Raw genomic sequence first — 26,335 nt, forward strand, 5'->3', positions numbered from 1 at the left:
AATAGAAAGAAGAGACTTTGGCTGAGTGTTTATGTGATTTCAAATAATACGTAATATACCTTATATAATATAGCCAAGCACAATCTAAATACGGTCGTTCACTATATAACATTTGTAGCACAGTTGCAGTTCAAAACAAAGTGACTACCCTCGTGGTCTCTTTTCTATTGAAAAAAGTTACTTAAGGCGTCGTCTTTCTCTTACGTCAAAAATATATTTAGATGTTGATATACGAAGCGCTAACTAGTCAGTTGTTTCTGAATCTGACCCTTTGGCATCTGCTTTCTGTAGGTATCTATCTTCTGTAGGTATCGTAGATTCCTCTATCGAGATTCGCGCTTTTAGAAAATATATAAATGTAACAATGATGTATGAAGGAAATAACCGTACACCAGCTGAGTCACTGCTTTATATTCTCGGTATAACCTGATAACAAGGTTACATGTTAGCTGTGTGTCTTACAAATTATCGAGTTACAATAACAAACGCTTATCTTATATTTATTCCTGACTTACGCCCTTACGCTGGTTTGTGTAAAGTACGGTTTCCTAATATTCCTTTTATAATATTAATTTTTGTAATTTAATGCTGTGTAATAAAGCCAAAGTTAATGCCATCGTTTGCAGTTGCTTAAGTATACCGTCGAGAAGACTTTGGTAATAACGAGGTCTCAAGGGTGTTGCCAGCTGACTGGTAGGTGAAAAGGATGGGAAAATAATGAATTGTAGGTATACTGCAAGGGAAAACTTTAACGCCGTCTTGACTGCACTGAGGTAAATAAAACATGTAAACAAAATAATGAAATTTATTAAGCAAGAAAAATAATTTATCACTAATTATTTATCTAACAATAACGGGGGTTTTGATATTGGCGATGTATTTAATACGTAAGTTCGGTGCGCTGTTTCGACTTAATCTCGGGGTTGGATTTTTTAAGGTTTCGCAGTACTCCGTGATGTCGAAACAGTCGTATTTGGCATGGCTTTATGTCGATGTCGGTTTGCGGATTGTAAAAGCAACTTTGATTGTCCAGTATTTTAAAAATAACCTATTAAGTTATCAAGGCCACTAGTAAGAAATCAGAACCAACTCGATAGAATTAGAAGCAGATTTCATAGAGAATTACTATTCTCGTTTTCCTCGATTGCATGCTTCAATAGGTAGGCTGTTTTGCTAAATTGTGATAAAGCACATACATTTACATTATATACATAACTATATTAGTGTATATATTAGGATTCGGTAATAACTAGTGCCTAATTAATTGGATTGTTATTATTTTACAAATGTAATGAGAGCAATGTTGTAAGTGAACGTTAGATGTTGCAGATTAATAACAGGAAAATAGTTTAGTAACTACAATCATTTTACGTACAATACGTTACGGTATTAAATTTCAATACGTTAAATTTCAATGACGTATTTATTATAGCCATAAACTATAGATAGTTGGGGGAAAAATGTAGCTATCATTAAAATAATATAAAAGACTCTTTCTGAGCTATATTTTAACTTTAAATTTAAAGGCATATTTTGTAAATAATGAAATTTAGTTTTAAACCAATGGCACAAGATTGTATTTTCTTCAATTTTCCGCGATCTCTTAACGGGATAGTTGTCATTAATTCGACGTAGTTGTACTAAGCTCGCTAAATTAGCATTCGATAATTATGACGTAAGTTTCAGTGGCTTACATGAATTGATATAATTGATATAAGCCACTGATTTTTTTGGATTATTATATTATTAACCGTTGTTACAATTACTATACCATAGTCACATTATATATGAAGTATATCACCCAGTCTCAATAGTAAATACATTTCTGTCTATTTCAGTAGCACTATAAAATCATAATTCTTAAAAATGTTGAAATTTTGGTTTGCCTTGGCAAGCTTTAGAGTATTTTATGACTTACAAAACATTAGGCAACAAATATCGTTTTTGTTTTATCAGGATAAAATTTATGGCAGATTACCTAAAAACTTCTAAAGATTTGTTTGAAGACTTTGAGAAAGTCAAAATATTTTGTCTACTATTTAGTACATTAGATTGTAATTGTACATAACAAAGAATATTAATTAGCTTGATACCTAACTCTTTCGGTAAAATGTTAGAGAAATGGGTTAAAAAGCACCACAAAAACACCTTTTACCACTGATTGGTTGAAGTTAAAGTTTTTGAAATTTGGCACTTTTACTTCTATATATGCTATAGATATATATATATATGCTATAGATTGTTTTTTATATATATATATATATATATATATACAAATATCTATGACATTAGAGATAGCTTACTATATCCATTGAAAATGTTCGATTTGAAAAATATACATTAGAAGGTAAAACAGAAATCAGGTAATAAAAATGAATTATGAATATGTGGTGTTAACTGAAACTCAGTATTGCCTCCAGTGTAAAGAAATGAACGCTACACCAATCTTGTTGCACGTGTTTTCGATAGGTTTATTCTCACTGGATAATAGAAGCTACTCGGATCGAAAGAACAAAAAAATGTATAAATCATAACCATATGTACCATACCCATATACTGGTAAGTAAAATCTAAAAGTTATTTAGACCAAATATTTATTCATTAAAGTTCATATTTGATATGACTAAAGGTCACCTTAGGCATGCCCATGGGGGCCAAGCATGATTTAAGTCACATCTTATTTTTATAATCTGTACGTACTTAGTCTTATTGCACTGCAAATATTTGGAGGTGATGTCAAATAAAAAGTAAATTGCGATGTTATATGTGAACTATTGGGATATATTTCTATAGGAACAGGTTCGTCTGCAGAAGCATATTTAAGTATTGTTGACGAATATGTACTTTTAATGGATGTATTACAGAACTCGACCTTTTGCTGTACAGATGTTATTTTAAAAATTAATTTACGAATTTCTTGTATTCTTAATGTATAACATATATTATAACGTTTATTTTACGAAATGAAGGTACCTAATTCATTTGAGTTATTTCGGTAAATTATTTGAGATTGTGTATTTGTTTTATGATAAAGTTGATCTGTTATTGCTATAAATCAGCCTAATTATGCACTATATAGTATAATAAAAGGTTTAATATTTTCATAAAATGTGGGTAGTTTGATTTTTTTTTTTATATGGACAATCGAACAGACATGCTTGGAAATATTTGTCATAGATTATGAGATTTGTAGATGCAATTTTAGCAAGTGCTGATAAATCCTGGAGTATAGCAAATATTTAAAAAATATATATAATATAAGGTCATTTTATTTTATTTTTAAGAATATAATTTGTTATTATCGAATTGGTTAAGATAAATATGTAACTTATTGCAGTTGAATCTACTATAAAATAATTAAAATTATTATTTCTAAAATCTATTTACATATAACTAATAAATATGATAGAAATTATTTATTCACTAAAAACTAAAAAGTTTTTAAAAGTTAATAAAATATTTATCGAATTATTCCGTTGAATGACATCAACTGTAATAATAATATTGTTTAAATATTATAATATTAGGTTCTAGTTTGTTCTGTACCAATACTGAGAAAGAAGATAACTTCTAATAAACTTATCTGTCCGTAAATTAATCTTTGACCCTATTGTGTATGTGTGATGTGCTCTCTAGTATGTATGTGTGAAGCGCATCCAATTTAATGTGCAAGTCGAATTTGAAATCATTTTCACACGAGCAGCCGAAGAGAACAGACCTGACGCAATCATAAGATGAAGATTATACTAACGTTGGCCGGGGTCTTGGCCCTTGCTGTCTCCACACCGACCCCTGCCCAATCCAAGGTGGTCTGTTACTATGACAGCAAGAGCTATGTACGAGAATGTGAGTAGATTTTTTTATGTATTTACGATTTCTAGGTATTCGCTTCGCGCTTGAAATAAACATGTTATAACAAAATGAATATTAACAGTTTTAGTATTTGCATCCATCACAACAATTAAAAAAAAATGTTATAGATATCTTTGTTCTTTCTTCTGTCTATGCATTAAATATAATCTTTTATCGTTGAATTAATATTAAATAAAATATTTTTAATAATTCGTATGACTATATTTAAATATAAATATATACAATAACGTTCTAGAAAGTACTAAAACTTCCATCAAAGGATTTTAGAATGGCTATTATTTATTTTGATTTGGCATATGATTGCTTTAACCTAGGCTGAGGGTCGAGGTCAAACGTTCGTAATGGACCTCGATCTTCAACCTTGGATAAATAGTTATTTTGGACAGGTTCTACTGGTTGCTAATGTTTATAAAGACATGATAAATACGCCTCAATTCCAATTCTAGTAGTTAGAGCTTTAACCATTTCAATAAAACTTAGCCGCCATTTTGAATATTCGTGCCAAATTTTACTTATTAAATATTTTAATTTAAGACATCTTCAGCCGAATTAAGGATTTTTAATATTATTTTGTCGAAAACCCTAGACTGCTGAACCGGGAACAATAATACAATATTTTACAAAACACGATAAATTGTACTGGTGACATTAATAAAATGGACATCAGCTCTTAAAACCGCTTCCAAGTATTACAGAATTTACATTTACTTATGTATTTAAATAGTCTAGAATTCTATTGTCTAGCTAGTATCGGCTATAAGCGTAATAATTATGTAGTTTAGCACTTAGCAGATATCAGGTGACATTGCGACATCCTGACTCATTGAACAAAAACATCTGCACACATTTCATTTTTGATTTTAGAGATTGTTAAATGCACATTATGGCTAGATTTCCAGTTAAGTTTGTATAATATTTACGTAAGCGAACGTTATTAAACTTTCCCAAACTGTGAATAGATTTTAAATGTATATTTATCGTATGAAGAAGGTATTTATTAATTTTACCTTCCGAGATTTTAAAATAATACTATAATTCAATTTACGCGCTCGCTTGTTCTGATTTTAAATTTTTTGACCTTACATATAATTATTTTTGTGCTTTTAGATTTCCAAGTTGACAATAAACAAGATAAACTTAAGTGGCAAATAATATATTGACCCGAATGTCAACGCGGATAACTACAGTAAACAATTCCAGTAATCAAAGTACAAACAATCTCAATATTAGTTACACTAATAATATTCCAGCAATTTAAATTTTTTAAGTATGTCCTTATTGGTCGATTACATAATCGTCTGTTGCCTTAAAAAGGAAAGCGTCACTTAGGTCCTTTGGCAATTACGTCATCTGCCATCTTTGGGTTGTGACACCTACGTTCATATAAGCAGCTATATCGCCGTGCTCATTGTACAGCCTTGGCCCCTGATATTATTGTACCTACTGTTTGTTTCAACGTGTGCAAAATGTCGCTCTTAAGGTTTATAATCTAAGCATAATATGCCTTTGTTTCTGCGTCATTGTTTATGAATTCAATGGAACGAATCAGATTGGAGTATTTATTTTCCTTATGAACGATAAACTTTAGAAACTTATCAACATAATGTCATTTTCGTGTTTATATCTTTAAACTTATTACATCAAGCGTTCGGCTGTTCGGCGGCTTAAGATTATTAAGACATGTAGATGCATCTAGAACCGATACTTACTATTTTTAATAAGAATAATCCTGTTTTAGGAGTTAAGCCGAGTTAATTATTTTACTCGTAACGTAAACTAAAACTAACTAACTTAAATAATATATAAAAAAGAAAATTATACTTAAGATGTAGCCAGAGCCGGAATAAATAATATACATAGAAAGGTTACATTTACAAAAAAAAATAAGCGTAAAAATTACATATATTTAACTAAATATCCTATATACCTAATATCTCATGATGCAGGTGATGTAGCGCTATATATATTAATACATACATACAATAATTCTGAATATTCTTAATAATTGAAAACATTTCGTTTGATAAAGAGAAAAGGTAATCAAAATAAACATTTAAGAACCTTCCACGAAGTAGGTTTACATTAAAATTATAGTTGAAGGATGCATTTATCCAGCTCAAGCACGTATGCTGCCATTGGACCTGGATCCAGCGCTGTCCTTCTGCACACACCTTGTATATGGATATGCCGGAATCCAACCTGACACTTACAAGATGGTGCCACTGAACGAAAACCTTGATGTAGACCGCTCCCATGCGAACTATCGAGCTATCACAAACTTTAGAAGCAAATACCCCGGACTCAAAGTTCTCCTCTCGGTTGGAGGAGATGCTGATCTAGAAGAGGAACAGAAATACAATCTACTGGTAATTAGTATTTATATATTACGATATCATATAACTAAATAGGAAACATTTATCGAGCGATCCTTCTTTTGAGTTTCTGTAATGTCAAAGTAATCAACATTGAATTTACAGAAACTCGGAAACTTTAAATAATTATTAAAATAAAAATAATTTATTCATGAAGGTAACTTTCGCTTATGAATGTCGAAGAAAATTCTTTAATCTATAAATTGTATATATTTAAATTTACTGCCATTTGATCAGTGCCAGTGATCCGCATAAATTCAAAAGAATTCGCGTGATCCTAACAAAATTGTTAATAATAAATTTTGTATAATTATTTCAGCTGGAATCGCCACAAGCAAGAACTGCTTTTGTCAACTCGGGCATGTTGTTAGCCGAACAACACGGTTTCGATGGTATCGATCTTGCCTGGCAATTCGCCCGTATCAAGCCGAAAAAAGTTAGATCTACATGGGGTATGTATTAAATCAAAATAAGGTTCATTCACTTCAGTATCGGCCGGAACGTGATCATTTTGGGCGTATGTCCCGTCGTCAGTCCCAGTACCAGTCAGACGTATTACCTACTAGTTATTTTAAAAGTAAACTTTTAACTTCCAAGTCTAAGGGAACGTGCCGATTCCTCTTTGGTTTTATGTTCCTACCGTTTGTCTAGAAATCCCCGTAACCAATAAAGCCACAAGACTTATGAAAAGTCGCCTAAAATTTTATTTTCGTCTAAAGATCTACATAAATGTATTTCTATAATAGGTTCCATTTGGCACGGCATCAAAAAAACTTTCGGCACCACTCTCGTGGATGATAAAGAGGCAGAACACCGCGAAGGTTACACTGCTTTAGTGAGAGAAATGAAACAAGCTATGAGTCTCAAGCAAATGCAGCTATCTATCTCTGTGCTACCCAATGTCAATTCTTCAAGTGAGTATGAACTATAGGTAAAACCTGTTTAAAGGTTATTTTTTTATGACTTATGTTCAATATTTAATACCAAGTTCTGGTATATTTATGGTAATGCAAATTAACATAAAAATACCTATGAACACTTACCCGGTACTTTTTTTTGTACGTTTTTGCGTACTCGATTGCCGTTAATTATCGGAATCCCAATTATTTAAAACATCAAACTGTCATCTAACAAGAATTGTCAATTGCGTAAAAATAAATTTTAAATTATATCTCTTGTTACAGTTTACTATGACGTCCCCGCCATCATAAACTTAGTAGATATTGTAAATCTACACGCTTTTGACTACTATACTGCAGCTAGAAATCCTAAAGAAGCTGACTACAGCGCACCTACATACAAGCCTCAAAACCGTAATGACCTTCTCAACGTAGACGCGGCCATTTCTTACTGGTAATATAACTAGAGTATATGACAAAATGGGTTTAGGTCTGGGCCTCAGATTTCTGTATCTGTTTCATGATAATTTGTTAATCGAATAGGCAAGTAGGTGATCAGTCTCCTGTGCCTGACGCACGCCGTCAACTTTTTGGGTCTAAGGCGAGCGGGTTTCCTCACGATGTTTTCCTTCACCGTTCGAGTTAATGTTAAATGCGCACATAGAAAGAAAATCCATTGGTGCACAGCCGGGGATCGAACCTACGACCTCAGGGATGAGAGGTGCACGCTGAGGCCAACACTGCTCAGTGATTAACTGTTAACAAAAAAATTGTTTTACGTTTTTTAAGGTACTGAAATGTCTATAAAACGTGATTGTTAATCGAAAACCATGCCTACCAAATGCGCGTCTCTATATTTTCTTTAAGACGGATACACTAACGTCCAGCTTGTTTTTTTTAGGTTAACAGGAGGAGCACCCAGTTCCAAAATCGTCGTAGGAATTGCCACCTATGCCCGAACATGGAAACTGGACTCTGACAGTGAGATAAGTGGCGTCCCACCGCTTCACACCGACGGCCCTGGAGAAGCAGGTAAAACATTTATCAACCTTTGGTCGCGAGCCTCATATTCCTTTTTTCGTATTTTCTAAAGACTTTGATCGATATTAATTGCCGTGTAATATCTTTTAAGGACCTTACACAAAAACTGAAGGTCTTCTCAGCTACCCAGAAGTATGCGCGAAGTTGATAAATCCCAACCACCAAAAGGGGATGAGACCACATTTGAGGAAGGTCACAGATCCAAGCAAACGTTTCGGTAAGTTGTGGGTTAATTACAACAGTCGTTAATGCCACTAGACAAAAGACTGACTAATTGGCATTTAAATGCTTTGGGGAAGCTCTTTGCTATATCACCTTTTCGTCATTAGTATATATGAAATCTTATGCATGGATCCGACTATGGTTGATAGAATTGGTTTGAAGTAAATTCATTCAACATCACAAGAAAATTAATTTGATTGTATTTAGGAAATGCTGCCAGCAGTTACGTTTATTGGGGAACTATTATGCATAGATTTTCAGTACGCACATCTCTTGGGACTGATAAGGGAAACGCATGAGGGAATTATTCATTTTTCATTTTCAGACAAGGGATTAAGCAAGGGTGGCGATTTCTTTGGTTGGTACCTAGCTTATTTACTTGTGTTTATATGAACATAAATATGCTTTGCATTAGCAGATATTAACCCTTTTTGCAACCTAATTATACTCAAACTAAATACCATATCACATTTGATATGATCATACATAACCTCTGACCATTTCAATTATCCCATACAATATTTTCTTACTTCACTTCCAGCCTCGTGATAAAAGAAACACAAAATTCGATTTTTTTTAAACATAGAAATTTATCTTTTATAATGTAAGTTTTGGGTTAAAATTTTCGAAATCAGTATCTAAAGTGCCAAAGCATTATATGAAGCATAGCAAGCTTATAGGATTTATGAATCTATTTCACTATTACGGTATATTCTTGCAACTACAGTCAAACCTGAGTAAGTGACAACTGGGTAAGCGAGATAATTCTATTATTTACCGAGTCCCGTCATTTTGCTCCCCTAAAACCCTTATAGTCATTTTTCGCGCGTGAACCTCTATAAATAATATTGATACATACATATACCATTATAAGCGACCATTAAACAAAATATTTACTTATCTTGATATGACTCATTCTTAAATTTCGAGGGACCATTATTTAATTAAAACGAAATGTGCGTCTGTTTTATTTTTATTATTGCAGTCCCTTCGTCAAAGTTGCAAAGCATACGCTTAATGTACTCTTGGCCAAGAAGTTTGTAAAAAAAGCATGCTATGCAGTGCGTGACGTAACTGTCATAAACTGCTTCAAGAAAGCTGGTTTCAGTATCTTTACAGCTATATTTGTATTTTTATAGACCTCTATATGTGAGACTCCTTCTGTAACTCTGTTTGTAAGACACTCGGGTTAGTGAGAAACCTCTATAGAGAAAATAAGATCGCAGTCCCTTGAGCTCTTATTAATTCAGATTTGGCTGTATATACAATTCTCATCATATAAGGAATATATATAATATAACTTATCTCAATCTCTTTTAAAGGGACTTATGCTTTCCGTCTTCCTGACGACAACGGTGATCCAGGTTTGTGGGTGAGCTACGAAGACCCAGACACAGCTGGACAGAAGGCCAGCTACGTTAAGTATGTACTTTTTGGTATTATATATAAATAATAAAATTCATGTGTTCATTCAAGTTTTTGGCCTTATGGATATAGATACGTTCAAACCCTGGTTATCGATGGATTTGTGATGGATTCAATATGTGTGTTATCATTAATCGCTAGCATAAAAATAAGATCAGAAACTCGAACAAAAATTTTACGCAGAAAATTGCTAATCTATCAAAGAAGTTCGAAGTATCGACAGCTGTTTCAGATTCAAAACATGCCATGCTAAGAACACCAGAGTTATTTGTCGTGTAAAATTATATTTACTATAGAAAACTATTATTTACAGGTCCAAGAACTTGGGCGGCGTTTCCATTGTCGACCTATCAATGGATGACTTCCGCGGCTTGTGCACCGGTGACAAGTATCCGATTCTTCGGGCGGCGAAATACCGACTGTAAACCAATATTTAAGTTACTAAATAGTCATACAATATTAATAATTCTGAGCAAGCTTCAACCTCTATCTATGTGTAAAGATAAACTTGTCCGTGAACGTAAGAGGAAATGCGTTATACCTATTTCGAGTTAAGAAAATAAAATTCACTGTATTTGGAATGTTTGCATGTTAGTTTTAAGAAGTTGTATATCCGATTGAAATTTTGTATATCTTAATACTAATAAAACTTTAACTCAAGAACTCCGCACAGTTCGTGATAAATAATTTCGATAATATTGTTTTCTATATTTATCAAACTAATTTAATGAATGATAACGGTCTTTTTAAAGTTCTCTGTTGAGCATTTGAGCGCTGGCACAGAGTTTATAAATCAAGTAAATTTTGTGTAATAAATAATATTTCTTAAGTGATTTTTATTTCTTTTATCGACGATTCCCTTGTAGTAAATGGCGTAATGGGATATGAGATGTTACGTTTCTACGTCTCTTCCTTTAAATATGTTTTTTACCTTTAGCGGGCGGCCATTTTATGAGAAGACCAGACATAGTTTATTAAAAGGTGAAGATGAAGGCTTCTTTCAAACCTTAGTAGTGATTGCCCCTATATTATTTTGATAGGTGATGCATGAGTATAAAATTTTGGAAGCAGTGTTCAAGCCAGCCCTGGTTGTTAGAGCATTAAAACGGTAATAATTCAAAGAATAATAAAGCTTTTATAGTGTTTTCATTGTTAATTGAATTTTAATTACTGTTTGTTAAAGACATACCTAGACATGTTTATAACACTGATATTAATTTTTTGTAACACGTCCAGTATTTCATCATCAATTAATACAACCAAGAAAATTGATGAAAAAGGTAAAATTTTTATATTATTAATGGTTGAGCATCCTTTCCGTTTAACAATTGTTTGATATGGTTAACATTGTTATCATTAATTGAAGTAAAATAAACCAAATACAAAATATTCTGGCATTGAGTTTCCACGGTTGGTTTCCTGCCCGTTTGTCCCGTTATTAAAAAAAAAACTATCTCTAGAAATTAAATAGAACCTGCACCTTCGGGGTGTTTGAATTTGAAAATGGAATTGAATTTTCTTTGCTTTCGAATTTTTCCTACGGTGTGTTTTTAGCTGGACCTGACGGACTGTGTTCATTTTGATTCTATTTCAGAACTTTTGAATATTAATTCGAATATAGCGTGTAAAATGCAACCGAATGGTTATGATTGTTCAGGGAAGGGTAAATTTACACCAGTGTAAGTATTTCCATAAAACAGCATATTAGCAACCCTATTTCCACTCGAACGCAATATTTAGAAGGTACTATGTAACGCTTGTATTATATAATGTTCTTGTAATTTTGCGGGTTACACACCTCCAGTTTTTAATATTTTGAAATAATATATGTCATGGTTTTAATTTACTCCTTTTACTATTATACAGCAGTTCTGTTATGTTCAAAACATAATTTTTCACGAGAGAATGACATTGAGAAGAACATTTAAATAATAAAATGGAGTGGGAATCTTAAACCATTATTAATCATTTCCTTCAGATTTTATTACGACATACTCCTGGAAGATTGTAAGACAGCATACATTGGACAATGTCCTCATCAGTATAATACCTACAACAATCTACGCACTTGTAACGAAGCTTGCAGAGGTGAGCCATGCGTCGAAATGTTCGTTAATTTTATACTTAATATTTTATATCAAAATTTTTGTTAGTTTCGATAAAAGGTTCTTTGAATTTGATTATCCTGTCGTACGTTTGTAAAAGTGGTTCGAGGAACATAAAGCATCTCAAAAAGACCAGCTTGGGACCAAGGAAACCGTTCAAAGTTTTAAGAATATGACTAATATTAGTTTAAAGGATTATATACATGAAGGTTACGTATATGAAAACTCTACTCGCGTCATATGAAAGGTTCTGACCTTGTTCATATTGTTATATTTGTACCCATAGACTTAACAACCCTCCCCTAACCCTTTTATCAGCACCTGTCGAAGACCGGAATGAAAATATGTTAATTAGTTAGCTATTGGTGTTAAAGTCACAGAAGTTTCGATCTAAACATACCATTTGTAGCTCGCTGACTCTTGTGTTTGAAGTTTAAGGTTGGTAATAGACTTTTTATTTTAAGATTCCACAAGGAAAGAGATCAAAGGAATCAAATCACCGCAGGTATACTGCAGATTACAACCAGACTTTGGTCGTTGCAACAGCTATCATCCTATGTGAGTTCTATTGTTCACTAACAAACTTTACCATACTTTAGTTATTTGTTTGTATCGAAAAAGGTTTTCTTAAGAAAAACAAAAGCGTCATTCGTACGTACATACTACAAACTAAAGATATCAAGTAGACATATACATTTAGCCTTAGGGTGGTGAACCTGGACGAGATTTACTGTGAGCGGACACAAGGACAAATTTTCATGGGTGTCAGTTGTGACATTTTTCTCAACTCATAAATTGATCAAGGTGTTAATCATGATTTTTAATATATATATAAGAATAAGTATAGAATAATCATTGCTGCATGCTTTTAAATATGCTTACAAAAAACTTTCAAAATACTGAATTATGGTAACACAATAGTGTAGGCTGCCACTGGAATACCAAGTTATACGTAACACCCCTTTTGTGTCTGGATAATTTATAACTATTAATTGACTGTGCAACTTATTTTAAGGTGGTTCTTCGATTTATCTACTCGCACCTGTAAAGGTTTCTCGTACAGCGGCTGCGGAGGAAATGTCAACCGATTCGATACACACCAGGAATGTGTTTCAGCCTGTAGTGAACTTATCGTGTAGATAGATGTAATATTAAATGTTTAAACCGTCTTCACGGACTGGGAAAAGTTTCTTGATAAAGATTTTCAGTTAGAAACAACTGTTTAAATTCTTATCATAAATTTCATGACTCCTCTTGAAAACCAAGTTTTTTAAGACTTTATAAGTTATTGTATAACTAATTTTATTATGAAATGTACAGTAAGAGGGATCCACTATAGAAATATGTATGTGTGTATTGTGTATGTGTATAGTCTTAAATTTCAGTAACAGAAATTCATATCACAGATAAAAAAAAACAATTCTGCGTAATCGGGAAACATTGTTGAATTTCCGCGTGTGTTATTTGACATTAAAAAGCGCGTTAGAATAAAAGCTCCAATGGACAAAGAACATCATATTTAAAACACCGATGGCTTTAATAATGGCTCACAAGAGCTAGGTTTCCCTAAAACATTATATAAATAATATTAGATTACCTACCGGATGTGAACCAGCAGTTCAGCTTAAGCCAACAGCCTGCGACTTTCAACCCAAAGGTCGTGCGTTCTAATCATGACACTGATTGGCTTTTCTTTCTATAAGCGTAATATAAACTTGACCCTAAGATAACGGCAAACGTCGTGAGGAAACTGGTCTGGCTTAAAAGCTGAATACATTTGTCAGGTACAGATAGCTGATCATGATTGTCCATAAAAATGACCAATGACCAAAGCGACAGATGCAATCTCCGGTCAAGCCCATATAGGGTTGTTACGCCACTGGATTATTATCATAATTCGGACGCTTCAGGCTCCATGTAATATCTAACAAGTGCCCAGCTTATGAGTGCCCAACACGGAATGCCCAGTGCCCAAAGCTATTAACAAAATTTGGCTTGGTAACTACTGACCCATAGATAAAATTTAAAACGAGCATTGTTTTAAAAAGTACCTACCAACCTAAATAGTACGAAATAAAGGTTTTGCCTTAAACTTAAGTATGTACATAGTTTTTCATGCATCTCTATGCGTCGAAATGTATAGGATAACTCAATCTACAAATTTACACGCAAATAAAACTATGTTTAAGTAATTACTCGCATAACTAACATGATCGCTTAAAACGTAAACAATCTTCAACATTAAAACAATGGCAGACTACGTAGAAAACGATAATTGAAGGGATGTTATCGGACCGAAGTGTCAACATAACATCTTATAAAAACGGCCTTACCAAATTCAAACCTTCAGAAACACATCCAAATATTACACCAAATTTGTAGGCTATTTTTAACTTACAAAACCCTACTAGATATATCCTATTTATTTTTAGATGACATCTAATTTAATATTCAATGTAAGAAGCTGAAACAACGAATTGATTTGAATTTGTATTAATTAACCTGTAATATTGGAATTTCATATTAACTATGTATGGTTTTGGATTCCAAACACGAATGAATTTAATAATAATAAAAATAAAAATAATATTAATTAAATTAATATAATATTAATTAAATTTTTAATTAATATTAAATAATATATAATAATAATAATATTAATTATAATTATATATTATTATATTTTATTTTATTTAATGAAATTTATAATATAGAAATAATAATTAAGCTTCTGAGGCTCTTATCGGACCGAGATTGCATAATAAAATAAAAAATCCTTTATTTTCTAATAAAATAAACAATAGTTAATAGAACCCCCTTCACAGGATTAGGTTTTCTTGAAGGACTGCTATTTTCCCCTTACACGAGCCATCTGGAGCCAGTGTGGGCCAGTTGTTTTCGGGTCTGCCTAACTCAATTTAAAAGATTAATGTATAAGTATTTGTTGTACTTGTTCATCATTATTTTGGCTTGATACACAAATTGTTTTGTTACCGTAATTAAATGGTTTAACAGTAGCGCAAAAGTTACAATTAATAGTTATATTTCTTACTACCAACAACTTCAATATTCAGCAGTTCAACGTGTCAACTTCTCATGCCTATAAATATCTATACAATAATCTATGGTTACTCATTAAGCCTTCCTTCATGATAACGGAGCCTTAATAATATGTATTTAAATCCAAAAATAATAAATTGGTAGGAGGTAGTGACGATACTCCACATACATGAAAATTCACTTAAAAAATGGGACATTTTACCTAAAATGTGAACACGTTTTTGCTTTCACTGGTCCCTTTTCTTACCTATAGAGAAGCTATCAAAATATTTTTTTATTTCGCAAGAGATAGTTACCCATACAAAATCGGCGAAAAAGGTCAAATTCAAAAAGTAAAAACGTCATGCAAATCGCCCTTGGGATAGAAAGGTATTTATTAGATATTGATGTTACGAAATCGTCGTATTGATGTTATGAAATCGTCGTAAATAATAAATAAAAATAAGCGTGATTTTATTTTGTTCATGATAATTAAATTATTATAACAATAAAAACTTACTATAAAAACGATAATTAATTAATTTAGAAACTATAAATTAAAAAACGCCTTCACAAATACATTTAGCAATCATACTAAAACATACATTGCTAATGAAAAAACAATAAAGTCATAATTATGACTACTTTAAACAAGCAACCCATTCCATTATCATGGGAATGCGTTGCTATGACAGCTTAAGTGTTATAAATTATCATTTAATCTGGTTTCCGTGTATTTTAATATATGATTCGTAACTTAAAGAAAATATTATTTTACTTTGTGTTCATATTTTAATATATGGAATTTAATAAAATAAAAATAAACAGTTCACATGTACACAAGTACAACTATATAGTTAGGTAAATAATGTACCTTAAATGCAGCTACAAATACTTACGATTCTAACCACTTAGGATATATACTTCTCGACCTTAATGACGGGCCCGCAAGTCAGTAGTTAGTCCATACACCATTGAATTTTCCAACCAATAGGGGGGAAGGAAACACACAACATCATACCTATACAATATTAAAGTATGATAATACTGATGATGGAGAAAGATCTTCTTGATATGACTCGTTTTTATTTTGTGGACAACATGCATACATGTACGAAATCAGAAACACTTGCTTGGAAGTCTTAATAAATATAATTAAAAATTAATGTCAGAAATAATCTCAGGTCCAATAGATAAAATGTGTTGTGTTGTTTTTGTATAAGCGAAATGTGCTGACTAAGCTCAATAAATTTGATTTACTCCTGTTACATTAATTCTGTGTTATTTGAATGATTGATTCTCAAGAAGTGGAATAAAGTAAATTAGCTGCAATTAATGAATTATATGTACTAAATACCGTACAATAAAGAGATAGATAATACAATTCGGTACTTGCTTACAATCTGATAGCAAGCAAAATAACTAGTCTATCACTGGTATAAGAAAGGTTTTTTATTAAAAATGTTGTTTATAAGGTTATTGATAATGAACTTTCGTTAGTCAAACGCATTATAAGTGAAATCTTTGTCGAAGCTTTCATAACTCTACCCGAAGAAACATTATATTTTGAAACGATAAATATAATTGTAATAACAGCGAAATAACGCGTTTTAAAATATGGTGAATAATCAATATTGATTATTCCTAACCTTGTTTGACTTCTGAGTTTCTATAACTTATAATATTTTTATTGCCGAGCAGTATTGAAATCCGTACAGTAATCGGAGCTGATCGGATCGGATTATCGTGTTCATACAATCAGAATAACATCTTCTTTCTTCCTTCGTGTTACTCTCTTTAGATTGCTCTCATTTTGGTTACTTTAATTAATTACAAACACGCTATATCTACTTCATTATTTTACATATAGAAAAATATATATGAAGATGAAATTACAATATGCTTCGTCTTTTTAAATTATAGGTTAAAAAGCCACAGTTTATAAATTAGTAACCACGCTTCTTATATGTGGCCGAGATTAGATAAATAGTATTTAACAATTACACACATTGACGACATTGGAGTATTTTTGTTATGTAAAACGGTCTAAGGAAGCGAAAGAAAATGTTAACAATTCGGAATTCCACGTATTTTTTTGTGTTTGATCAAGCAATCCAATAAATCCTTATATAAATAAAGCTTTATCTAAATCTAATCTAAATAAATAAAATTTGTTTATGTATAATAAATAAACATAATCTAATTAACAGTTTATCAACTTTCAAAGGATCTGAGATGATCCTCTTTGTAAATCTGAATTACAAAAGTTATTAGTCCACTTTAATTACAGACCGCGCAAGCCTACCACTGTCTAGGGAAGCCGGTCATTGGATTAATGCTTAGCCTCCACTAAGAAGTATCCAATAGTACTCTCCATAAGTGTTCCAGTGGCCTTGGCCTCCATTGCCAAAAGAGTACAGGTCGTTTTTGTCACCACGCCGCCCTCATAGACATCATACAACCCTCACATCCCTCCTTCAATGTTCCAGCCATTTTGGAGCCAACAGGCATCGCAAGAGACGGTGGCAGCGGCCGTATGGGATGTCGTTGATCCCATTTAGCACGTTAGCCACGTCTCACCTCCCTCGGACAAGCAAAAAAGCGGGGGCGGCCGCAGAACAGGCGGAAAATAATAAACGGCTCAAATATAAGAGGTTTTCCTCCAACTCATAGACAACGAAGAGACGCTTGGGGTTCAAGTGCTCAGGGGCTAATTAAAGTTTAAGTTGACGCTTGGTAGATAATACTAGTGACCCCAAGGCTGGTCCTTTCCTCGCTCACCGAATAAGTATCGCAATACAGCGGAGAAATTCTGCCCGCGTTAAAGATCAACAGGAACCAAACTTTTTAATTGTATTTATTAATTTTTATATCATTATTACGATGTAAGTTAGAGAAGAAATTTCTAACTACTGTATAGTTGTTTAGTAAATTTTAACAGTTACATTCTCTTACAAAGGCAATCGTTAAAAAAAATATTGGTATTTAATACATTTTAGTCCATGTAGAATTATTTTTTGGTTAAATAGAATTTTTTCTATACACATCCTTAATAAAGTTTAAAACAACGGATTTTTTAATGGATATTGTTTTAGATATACAGATACATATGTTCAAGAATAACCGAGGACCTGGTAGATCTGAACGAAGGACGTGTCAAATCATAAATTTTCGGCAACGACTCCCAAAAATTTGCCTAATAGCCATTTTAAAAAGAAATAAACACTTCACACACACACACTTCACCCATGTCGGTACTTAATACTTTTAAGTGCGTTATGGATACGCTTATATTATTAATAAAATACCTTTAAACAGTTTTAAACAACAATATTTATTGTGTCTTTTGATTATTCGAATATAAAGATAATTAAAAGTGTAAAACTGATTGTTAATAAATATATTTATTTTTATACGAAATGAGAAATTACTAAGCTTTTTCTTGAATCCATCTTCTTCAACCAATTGACATAATAATTGATTCTATTATGGACTCGGCATCGACTTCCTAAAAATAGCAATCTTACCTAAGCTTCTTACCTCATACAATAATACAAAAGCAATCAGTATCAGTAAACCATAAGAATATTGTTATTTAATACTTTTTAATGCATTTTGAACTAAGGATTTTTTAAAAGGATTTATTAAAAATAATATAATCATTCCATAATACACTAAAATGTTTTGAACACCAATATACCCGTATTACAATAAATAATTTTGGTTTTTAGTGCCCTATGGAGTCGGTTATATTATTTAAAAAAGGTATTTATATCGCTTCTCAAATTGTTTAAGTTTAGTGACGCTTGAGCCCTTTGAAAAGGGCTGCGCGAGGTTGCCGTGCTTACTGTACAGCCTACAAAGCCAGCTGCCTGCCAAGTCGCAGTCGGCATTTGACGCTTGTTGTGGCGAGTCCTGTCTTGCGTCGGGGCGTAAGTTAAAACTTCCGTAACCGGTTTTAAAAAAAGATTCACTTCTAACTTATCTAATGAACTTGAATTGTGTTATAAGTGCTTTTTAGAACTTTGTGAAGTAAAGGTCATGCTTCAACACTCTTCTCTATAAACTGGTAAGTTCAATGTGAACTAGTTTTTTAAGTTTATTTTTAGCATTAATTTTTGAATATTAACTTGACATCGCATGGGAAAAAGGCTGTGTTAAACTGTTCTGTAATATATTTTTGTCAAATGAGCGTTGGGTGTAATGCGAATGCATTAATTTTAAATGCATTATTTAATTTTCGTATTAAATAAATAAACCTGATAACGATTATCTTATATGCATTGTCTTAAAAATTCAAACCGATATTACAATTTATAAATATAATATTTAATTTGACCAAAGTTTTAAAATCTTAACAAAATTAGCCGCCTAAATTACAAGGTATTCGCTTTTTTATTACGTTTTTCTGTTAAATAAGTTAAATTTTATACTAAAGACAGTTAAGCTAAGCGCTTATAATATTCGGTTTGCATCTTTGTTTAGAGTTTTATTCAAAGAAGTGTCGTGTTCATTACATTTCAAAGAAAAGTAACTCCATCGTTCTTGGAAGTGAGGACAATCGTCTCAATTAATAAAGCATGAAAATAACTGCTTACCGCAAAACATTAAGGCGTACCTGTAGGATGTAACTCATTAAGAGGCATAGCTATGTGTACCTAATTCGCAAGCACATATGTGTATCCAAAAAATTTAAATTTTATCTACATGATATTTTTCAGAGAGACTATTAGTATACCAATCTATAAAATGTCCCATAATTTGGCGTACCATTAGGGATAAGCTTCATATATTTTTTTGAGACCTCTGTCACGCGCTGGTTTCTCCGGTCGCAGCATCTTCAAATAATTACCAGCATATGCCATCTCTGTTTAGGTTGTTTTATTCTGGTCAATTTTGGAGAGCTTCAACGTTGTGTTACAAGCTGCAATGTATTATTTATAGTATAACACGCAAGTCTTTTGCTACTGAAAGTATGTGTTGTTTCTGTGTGTCTCCATTTAAGCTGGCACCTTATTTATACCTCGCATCGACTCCAAGTCTTCGTTAACCGCTGTCTTCGCCGTATTCTGGGCATGTCCTGGCCTGAAAAGATCTCTAACGAGCAATTTTGGGAGCGCTGTCAAGAAACCCCGATCAGCCAGCAGATCAAGCGACGCAAATGGAATTGGATAGACCATACACTCCGAAGGGATCCCAATCTTATTCCCAAGCAGGCGTTTGATTGGAATCCGTAAGGTAAGCGGAAGCGTGGCCGTCCCAAACAAACCTGGCGCCGAACAGTTGCAGACGAGGCAAAGAGAGCCGGAAAGACTTGGAGCGAGGTGAAACACGAGGCTCAAGACCGAACGCAATGGAAACTCACTGTGGACGCCCCCTGCCACATCTATGGGTTATAGGACATTAAGTCAGTAAGTCTTATTTATATCTTGGACGGGACGGGAAAAGGCCAATGCGCGTTTCTCAAAGGTTTCTCCCAATTTGGAAGTTGGTGGTGTTTGGAAATCATGTCTTCGAGTGGGCAGCAGATGAGGCGGTGCCCAGATCGTGTACAAATCTCATGTAGATTTCACAATTATGGAACAGTGTTCACCAGTGTAATGTATGCCACTTTGGAATTAGTCCTGGCAGCAGGTACACGTATGAGCGAAAGATCTTCGGCAATGTTTCAAAACCATATGCCGAAGCTAAGTCATTGTTCGGAAGCGCTGCATCCAAAATTAAGGAAGCCATGATAATCTCCATTAGCATATGACTTGCGTGTGTGGCGCTTCCCATTCCCAGTCTCATACCACCAGAATCAAATGGGATGTTAAAAGTTACTTTTGTAATAATTACCATCTCCAATCATCTTCCGCCACATAAAACAAAACCAGCGGCTCCACACCTTAAAGTCCTCAGATGTTTGTTACTGGTTTATTATCATTTCTCTTATCGAATAGGCAAGTGGCTCATCGGCCTTCTGTGCTGAAGGTTGATACACGCCGTCATCGTCGTCGTCACTTTTTGGATGTTATTCTTAACGAGCGGATTTTAAATGACAAAAGGTCAACTGGTGCATCATCAGTTATACTATCCGTGCAGGTTGCACGGGGAATGTGAGTCGGATGCTAAAACCACTAGGCCATCACGGAATAGGACACATTTTTTCGTGATACGAATTCTTTGCTTTCAGTTCTTATTCTAACTGACTTGTACGTACAGATAATCAGTTTAATTACAATGCTACGATTAACTCTACTCTTCAGTCACTTTACCCCATCGTAAACAAATTGTGACGGTAAAAGTACTTTAGCTAAGAGAATGCAATTAAACAGATTAAAAACATGATTTCTCCTAGAATTTATTTTACGATTAGATTTGCGTAAGTTACTGTAAACACCTAGAGGGTCAGATATCCGGACAGATTGACACTAATTGTTCCCAGAACTGAAAATATAAACAAAGCTGCTTATGCGAAAATATAATGCCGTTCCAAATTATGTAAAGAAACTTGTACTGAGTTTGAGAACAGGTTAACTAGATGGGGCTGAATACCTGATGTTCAATAAAATTTATATAGAATGAATTTAAATATAAATTTATTTTAACATTATTAATATAACTGCTTTGCCTTTGATGTAATTTATCTGTTAAATGAATATCATGTTTGAATAACAGATATTTGCAAATGTTGCGCACCAATTTTTTATATAACATCTGTATACCAACGGCAAATAAAAAAAATATATATAATATATATTATAACGATTACTAGTTCGAAGTGGATAACGAAATCTAATGTACACCCTCAGATTAATATATTATTTACTAAGACGTGAGTTACCTCCCTGGTTAGTCTTTAGTAGTCTTTATTACAATACGTAAATTAAATTGGTTTTATGTCTTCAAGAAAAACGGGGGCATCTATACAATTCAATACTTATTTTTATTATTTAACAGTTTTGTCTAGAAACTGCCATTCCAGTGCCTTTTATAGCTTAGCTAAATCAGGCATTGACAAAGCTTTAGGCTATATTTCGAAACGTAGTTGAACAATGCGAGCTTTAGTATGACCAAGTAAATGACTAAGCGATGACTAGATTTCCATTTTAACGTGTTCATGTTGAAATCTAGCGCTAAAAGATTTGCCTTAGTAAAACAATTTATATCATTTTATGCAACAAGTGGTTTGCCTGGCTTCGCGGATAATTAAATAAAGCTTTTTAAGTAACATATTTAAAAATTATAGGCATTTAAGTGGTAAAATAATTTATAAATGAATAAAAATCACCTATATTTTCTCTTTATAATATTAGTATATATATAATTGAACTAAAATATGTTCCGAAAGTCGTGGGCAACAGCTTATACGAATCATTTACGACTTTCGAATAACTTCGATTACAGAAATAACATCGTTGATTTTAGAACACGGAAATTTCTATTGTATGAAGAAGGTGTATTTAGGCTCATGGCGACTCATGGCGGGCACAGGCTGATAGTTCTGCATTGGCTCTTTGATAAAGATCCTTTACATACATACAGTATGGACGATAGAAGGTCGCCCAGATAATGTTCGTTTTTATATAACAAGGGGCAAATAGACCGGAGGCTAACCTGATGTTAGTGATCCCTTGATCCCGATGATGGCCTGGAAACTCAGTGCCAGAAGGTTCGCAAGTTCTATGCCAGTCATTTAAGAATGGTTGTTTTCTTTTCTTTCTAAACCATAAGTCGTATTGTATTCCACGTAGAGGTGTTGGCCTGGTGTACCTGGAGAAAGAAACAAAAGTAGGCTACTGGAGAGATCACGGGGATGATTTTGAATAAACTTAGTGCAGGCTAGGGAAAAATTAAGAAGACTGGAAGAGGCTTTTTCTCGAGAAGAGGTTTTTTTTCATTTTATATAAGTTATTTGTCAAGGGCACATTTTGATTAAATTTATGAGCAATCGTTTTTGAGTAATCATAAAGCTATTTAATTTTTAAAAGACAAAAAGGGGATGACATGTTTTTCTTTTGTTACGTTTATTTATTTTAGCTATTTTAGGTTGGAACTTTTATCAGTAATCGAGAGTTCTTTGTTAATAAACTTCTAGTTAATGGCAGTGAGTCATGTTGATAATGATGTAACTATTTATTATGCACATATACAAAAGGTGATTTATACAATAAAGCTAAGTGGAACATTGGAAACACCAACTCATCGGCAATATGTGACGTTAATATAACTGTTTAGTAGACTCATAGTAATCATTAAATAAAATCAAGTAAAACATCCATTATATGTATTTATATTGCATATTATGTTCAATATAAAATTATAATGAGTATGACGCAATAGTTTTTTTTTATTTTACACTAACGAAACAGATACGACATACATTACATGTATGTGCATCAATGACAAGTGTGTACAACATTTAAGGGGAAACATAATAATGATAAAAAAATGTGTGCGTGTGTACACACGTAAGAAGTGAAACTGGTTTATGATTTTATTTTTCGAAAAATGATCTACTATATGCAACTTTACAGAAATTGGTTAAATAAAATAAAATTAGATAAAGTTGAATGACTACAAATAATACAATTATTTCATTTTACCTTATTACTAATAAGATTATTAACAGAATTTCATGAATGGTAATAGAATCATTACTATCATTGTTATCGTTATTATATATTTTTGTTATTAATAGCTTCCAATCTCTTCGAATCAATCGTGGTAGGGACAAGAAAACCGCGTAACCGAAAAATGTGACGCAATTTTTTTCTAACGCCGATAAAGAAGTTTTACTTAAATAGAAAAGAAATTATAAATAACCATAAAAGACGTTACACTAGATTATGAGACACAAATACGCAAAAAAATATATTTCTACTTTGAAACTGTATCATCTTCTATAAACGTTTATTTATTTTTTTCTATTTGACGTCAACTTTTAAGGTTTAAAGACTGTGTATACTGTATATATTTACTCAAAAAGCGAAATTCCCTTTTAAGAAATCTTCTACTTGATCCATTAAAAATCGTGTTTGGTCCCTGAGATGTTGCTTTAACCGTGGAATTACTAGGAGTGGTCTGGTAATATGTTCCATCAATTCGAAGAAATCTTCTTGAATGGCATCCATCGCAACTCTGGACTTGTACGCTGGTGCGTTTTCTCGGTGAAACATAACAACTGGCGTGTTTGGCACGCCGTTGCTTGCGTATTTCGTCACAGTAATGTCTTTTGACATATACTTTAAACTATAAAAAATATGTTTTCATATTACTATGTAAGTAATAATAATATAAAAAATAATAAATAGAAAACAAAAACTATTTTAAAAAATTGGTCCCTGTGGCAGTGTACCTTTAACGCTGGCAGAATTTCCTCGCATTGCAATACTCATTCGTTGAGCAAGGACAGTACTAGCATTGAGGTCACAGGTACTATCTAAATTGTACTTTAATCTACTATTTTCACATTTCCTTAACATAAATGCTCTTCTATAATTAAGCACTTCTTGAATAAATCATCATACATAAATATTCCAAAAGAATCATATACGGAGAGTCCAAATTGATAACGTCCTTTTTTGAAGTCCGTTAAAAATAGTCCTTGAGGCAAATTATCCTTCATACAGACTATTTCAAGCCTTCTAACCTCATATAAATATTATTTTGTTGGGATTCGAACACACGACCTATCTTCCAATGTACGGACGCAATATATCTCTAAAATAATATATGTTGTAATATATGTTCTCAGACCTCAAGGGAATGTTCGCTCAGCATAAATTTTGAGCTCATGAAGAGGTGAAGTAATCGCCCAAATTGAAGCCAATTTAAGTAATGAAGACGGTACGATTTGTACTATATAAATAGTATCGAAAAATGTTATAACAGATATAATCAATTTATTGCTCTCTCATTAATAAAAAAACAATATTTTTTCATTATTAGCCTACGAACTTTTCAGGCCGCATAATGCAAAAAAAAAACATTCTACAATAACTGTTTTTACAAATATAGTTTAAGAAAACTTGAAACTGTGTATTATTATTATAAACTTATAATTATTTACATAATTTTAAATTAAAAAAAAATCAAAATTTCCGACCTTTCGCGTGCTTTACAACGTGCGTGGACACGGTGACTGAACGAACGGCGATCGTCGAAATAATACATAGCTTCAATCCGTTTTATAAGTGTTCTCTTAATTTGTAAAAGCTATGTTAACAAAACACAATAAATATAGTTTTCTTTTTTTTAGACTTAAATATGTAACCCATTGTATATGTACATTAACCTATTTCGAAATAACTAAATTGAATTACCATGAAAGCTGCCATGGTTGGATATAAAATTAGGGTCCGTTAATGAACGCAAGTTCAATAAACTCGAGCGTAAGTGCATCTGTGTTGACTAGTGACTAATCAAGCGTCGACTCGTCATTGTTTCATCAATTTCCTTTCTAGGATTACGCATTTCAATAATAAAATTTGAGAGCTTTTACAGTAAAACTTTATTTAAGAATACAAATAACAGTACGATAACATTATAGTAATTCATCACAGTTTCAAAATAGTTTGCTGGCTGCGTACAACATCTGAATATCAGGAACTCCCGACCTCCATATAAAGTACAATTAGTAATATACAAGAGTAATTGCACTTAAGCTGTACAATATAATTACTAATATATTACGAAAAAAGTTACAAAAGTTGGACGGGATTAATGTTGGCAATCCCTCGATATTTGTGGAGATTATGAAGAAAAGAAACGCATCGGCTCTGAGGTTAATGGGTGTATTGTCTATCAAGCCATTATTAACTTTTTGTATGTGTTATAGTAATAAACTTATTATTCACTGAGGTACATCGTACGTACGTAAGGCTCAAGTACGACCTCATATGGAATACTGCTCACATCTCTGGGCTGATGGCTGACTCTCAAATACCAGCTTCTTTCTTTTGAAATTCAGCCAAATGCTTGTTGAATTGTAAATCTCCAATGTACTACACGACTTACTGATCGGCTTGATTCTCTCTTTCTCTCTACGCAGAGATTGTTTGGGTTCATCCCTCCTACCTCGTTTCAACGTCGGCAACGTACCCACTAACAATGGGTGTCCATGGGCTGCAATGACTGCCCTTTTTAGGCGTCCCATAGGCTCGTTTATATAAAAAAATCTATGCTTTTGAAAAATACTAAAACGAGACCTGGCTCGACTTAGCTTAACAATGACCAAAGTCAAAATGCAATACATTTTTGACGTACGAAAGTTAGACTACAGCACGAAATTATTATCACATTGGATAAAGTAGCTTCTGTGTTTACTCGTAGATCTTTTAAAATACATTTCCTAGTTAGATACAAAACACCGCCG

General features: G+C 32.8%; 3 protein-coding genes across 5 annotated transcripts in view; all 3 read left to right on the forward strand.

Annotated features, from left to right (window-relative positions):
* Positions 1-3,675: 3,675 nt before the first annotated feature.
* LOC123718396 (chitinase-like protein EN03) lies at positions 3,676-10,665 on the forward strand. Of its 2 annotated transcripts, XM_045674813.1 has the most exons (9): positions 3,677-3,846; positions 5,989-6,239; positions 6,565-6,697; positions 6,992-7,159; positions 7,430-7,598; positions 8,046-8,176; positions 8,277-8,402; positions 9,730-9,829; positions 10,146-10,665. In XM_045674813.1, exons 1-9 carry the CDS (start codon positions 3,735-3,737, stop codon positions 10,255-10,257), a joined length of 1,302 nt encoding a protein of 433 aa, XP_045530769.1. In that variant the 5' UTR covers positions 3,677-3,734; the 3' UTR covers positions 10,258-10,665. The 2 variants fall into 2 exon arrangements, with proteins under 2 accessions (XP_045530770.1, XP_045530769.1); XM_045674814.1 differs by lacking the exons at positions 9,730-9,829; positions 10,146-10,665 and adding an exon at positions 8,733-8,815 and having other exon boundaries at positions 3,676-3,846.
* Positions 10,666-10,740: 75 nt separating this feature from the next.
* On the forward strand, positions 10,741-13,152 carry LOC123718397 (kunitz-type serine protease inhibitor A-like). Its single transcript, XM_045674815.1, has 5 exons — positions 10,741-11,112; positions 11,427-11,511; positions 11,811-11,920; positions 12,402-12,495; positions 12,953-13,152. The coding sequence occupies exons 1-5, from the start codon at positions 11,028-11,030 to the stop codon at positions 13,074-13,076; spliced, it is 498 nt and encodes a 165-aa protein (XP_045530771.1). The 5' UTR covers positions 10,741-11,027; the 3' UTR covers positions 13,077-13,152.
* A 5,722-nt stretch (positions 13,153-18,874) lies between these two features.
* LOC123718646 (carboxyl-terminal PDZ ligand of neuronal nitric oxide synthase protein) overlaps positions 18,875-26,335 on the forward strand; it is a 141,454-nt gene continuing 133,993 nt past the window's right edge. For both annotated transcript variants that reach the window (XM_045675335.1, XM_045675333.1), the window contains exon 1: positions 18,875-19,045. The gene's annotated coding sequence lies outside the window, so the exon portion shown is untranslated. The remainder of the gene's footprint in view (positions 19,046-26,335) is intronic.

Source organism: Pieris brassicae, chromosome Z, assembly GCF_905147105.1.
Source record: "Pieris brassicae chromosome Z, ilPieBrab1.1, whole genome shotgun sequence".
Lineage (NCBI taxonomy): Eukaryota > Metazoa > Arthropoda > Insecta > Lepidoptera > Pieridae > Pieris > Pieris brassicae.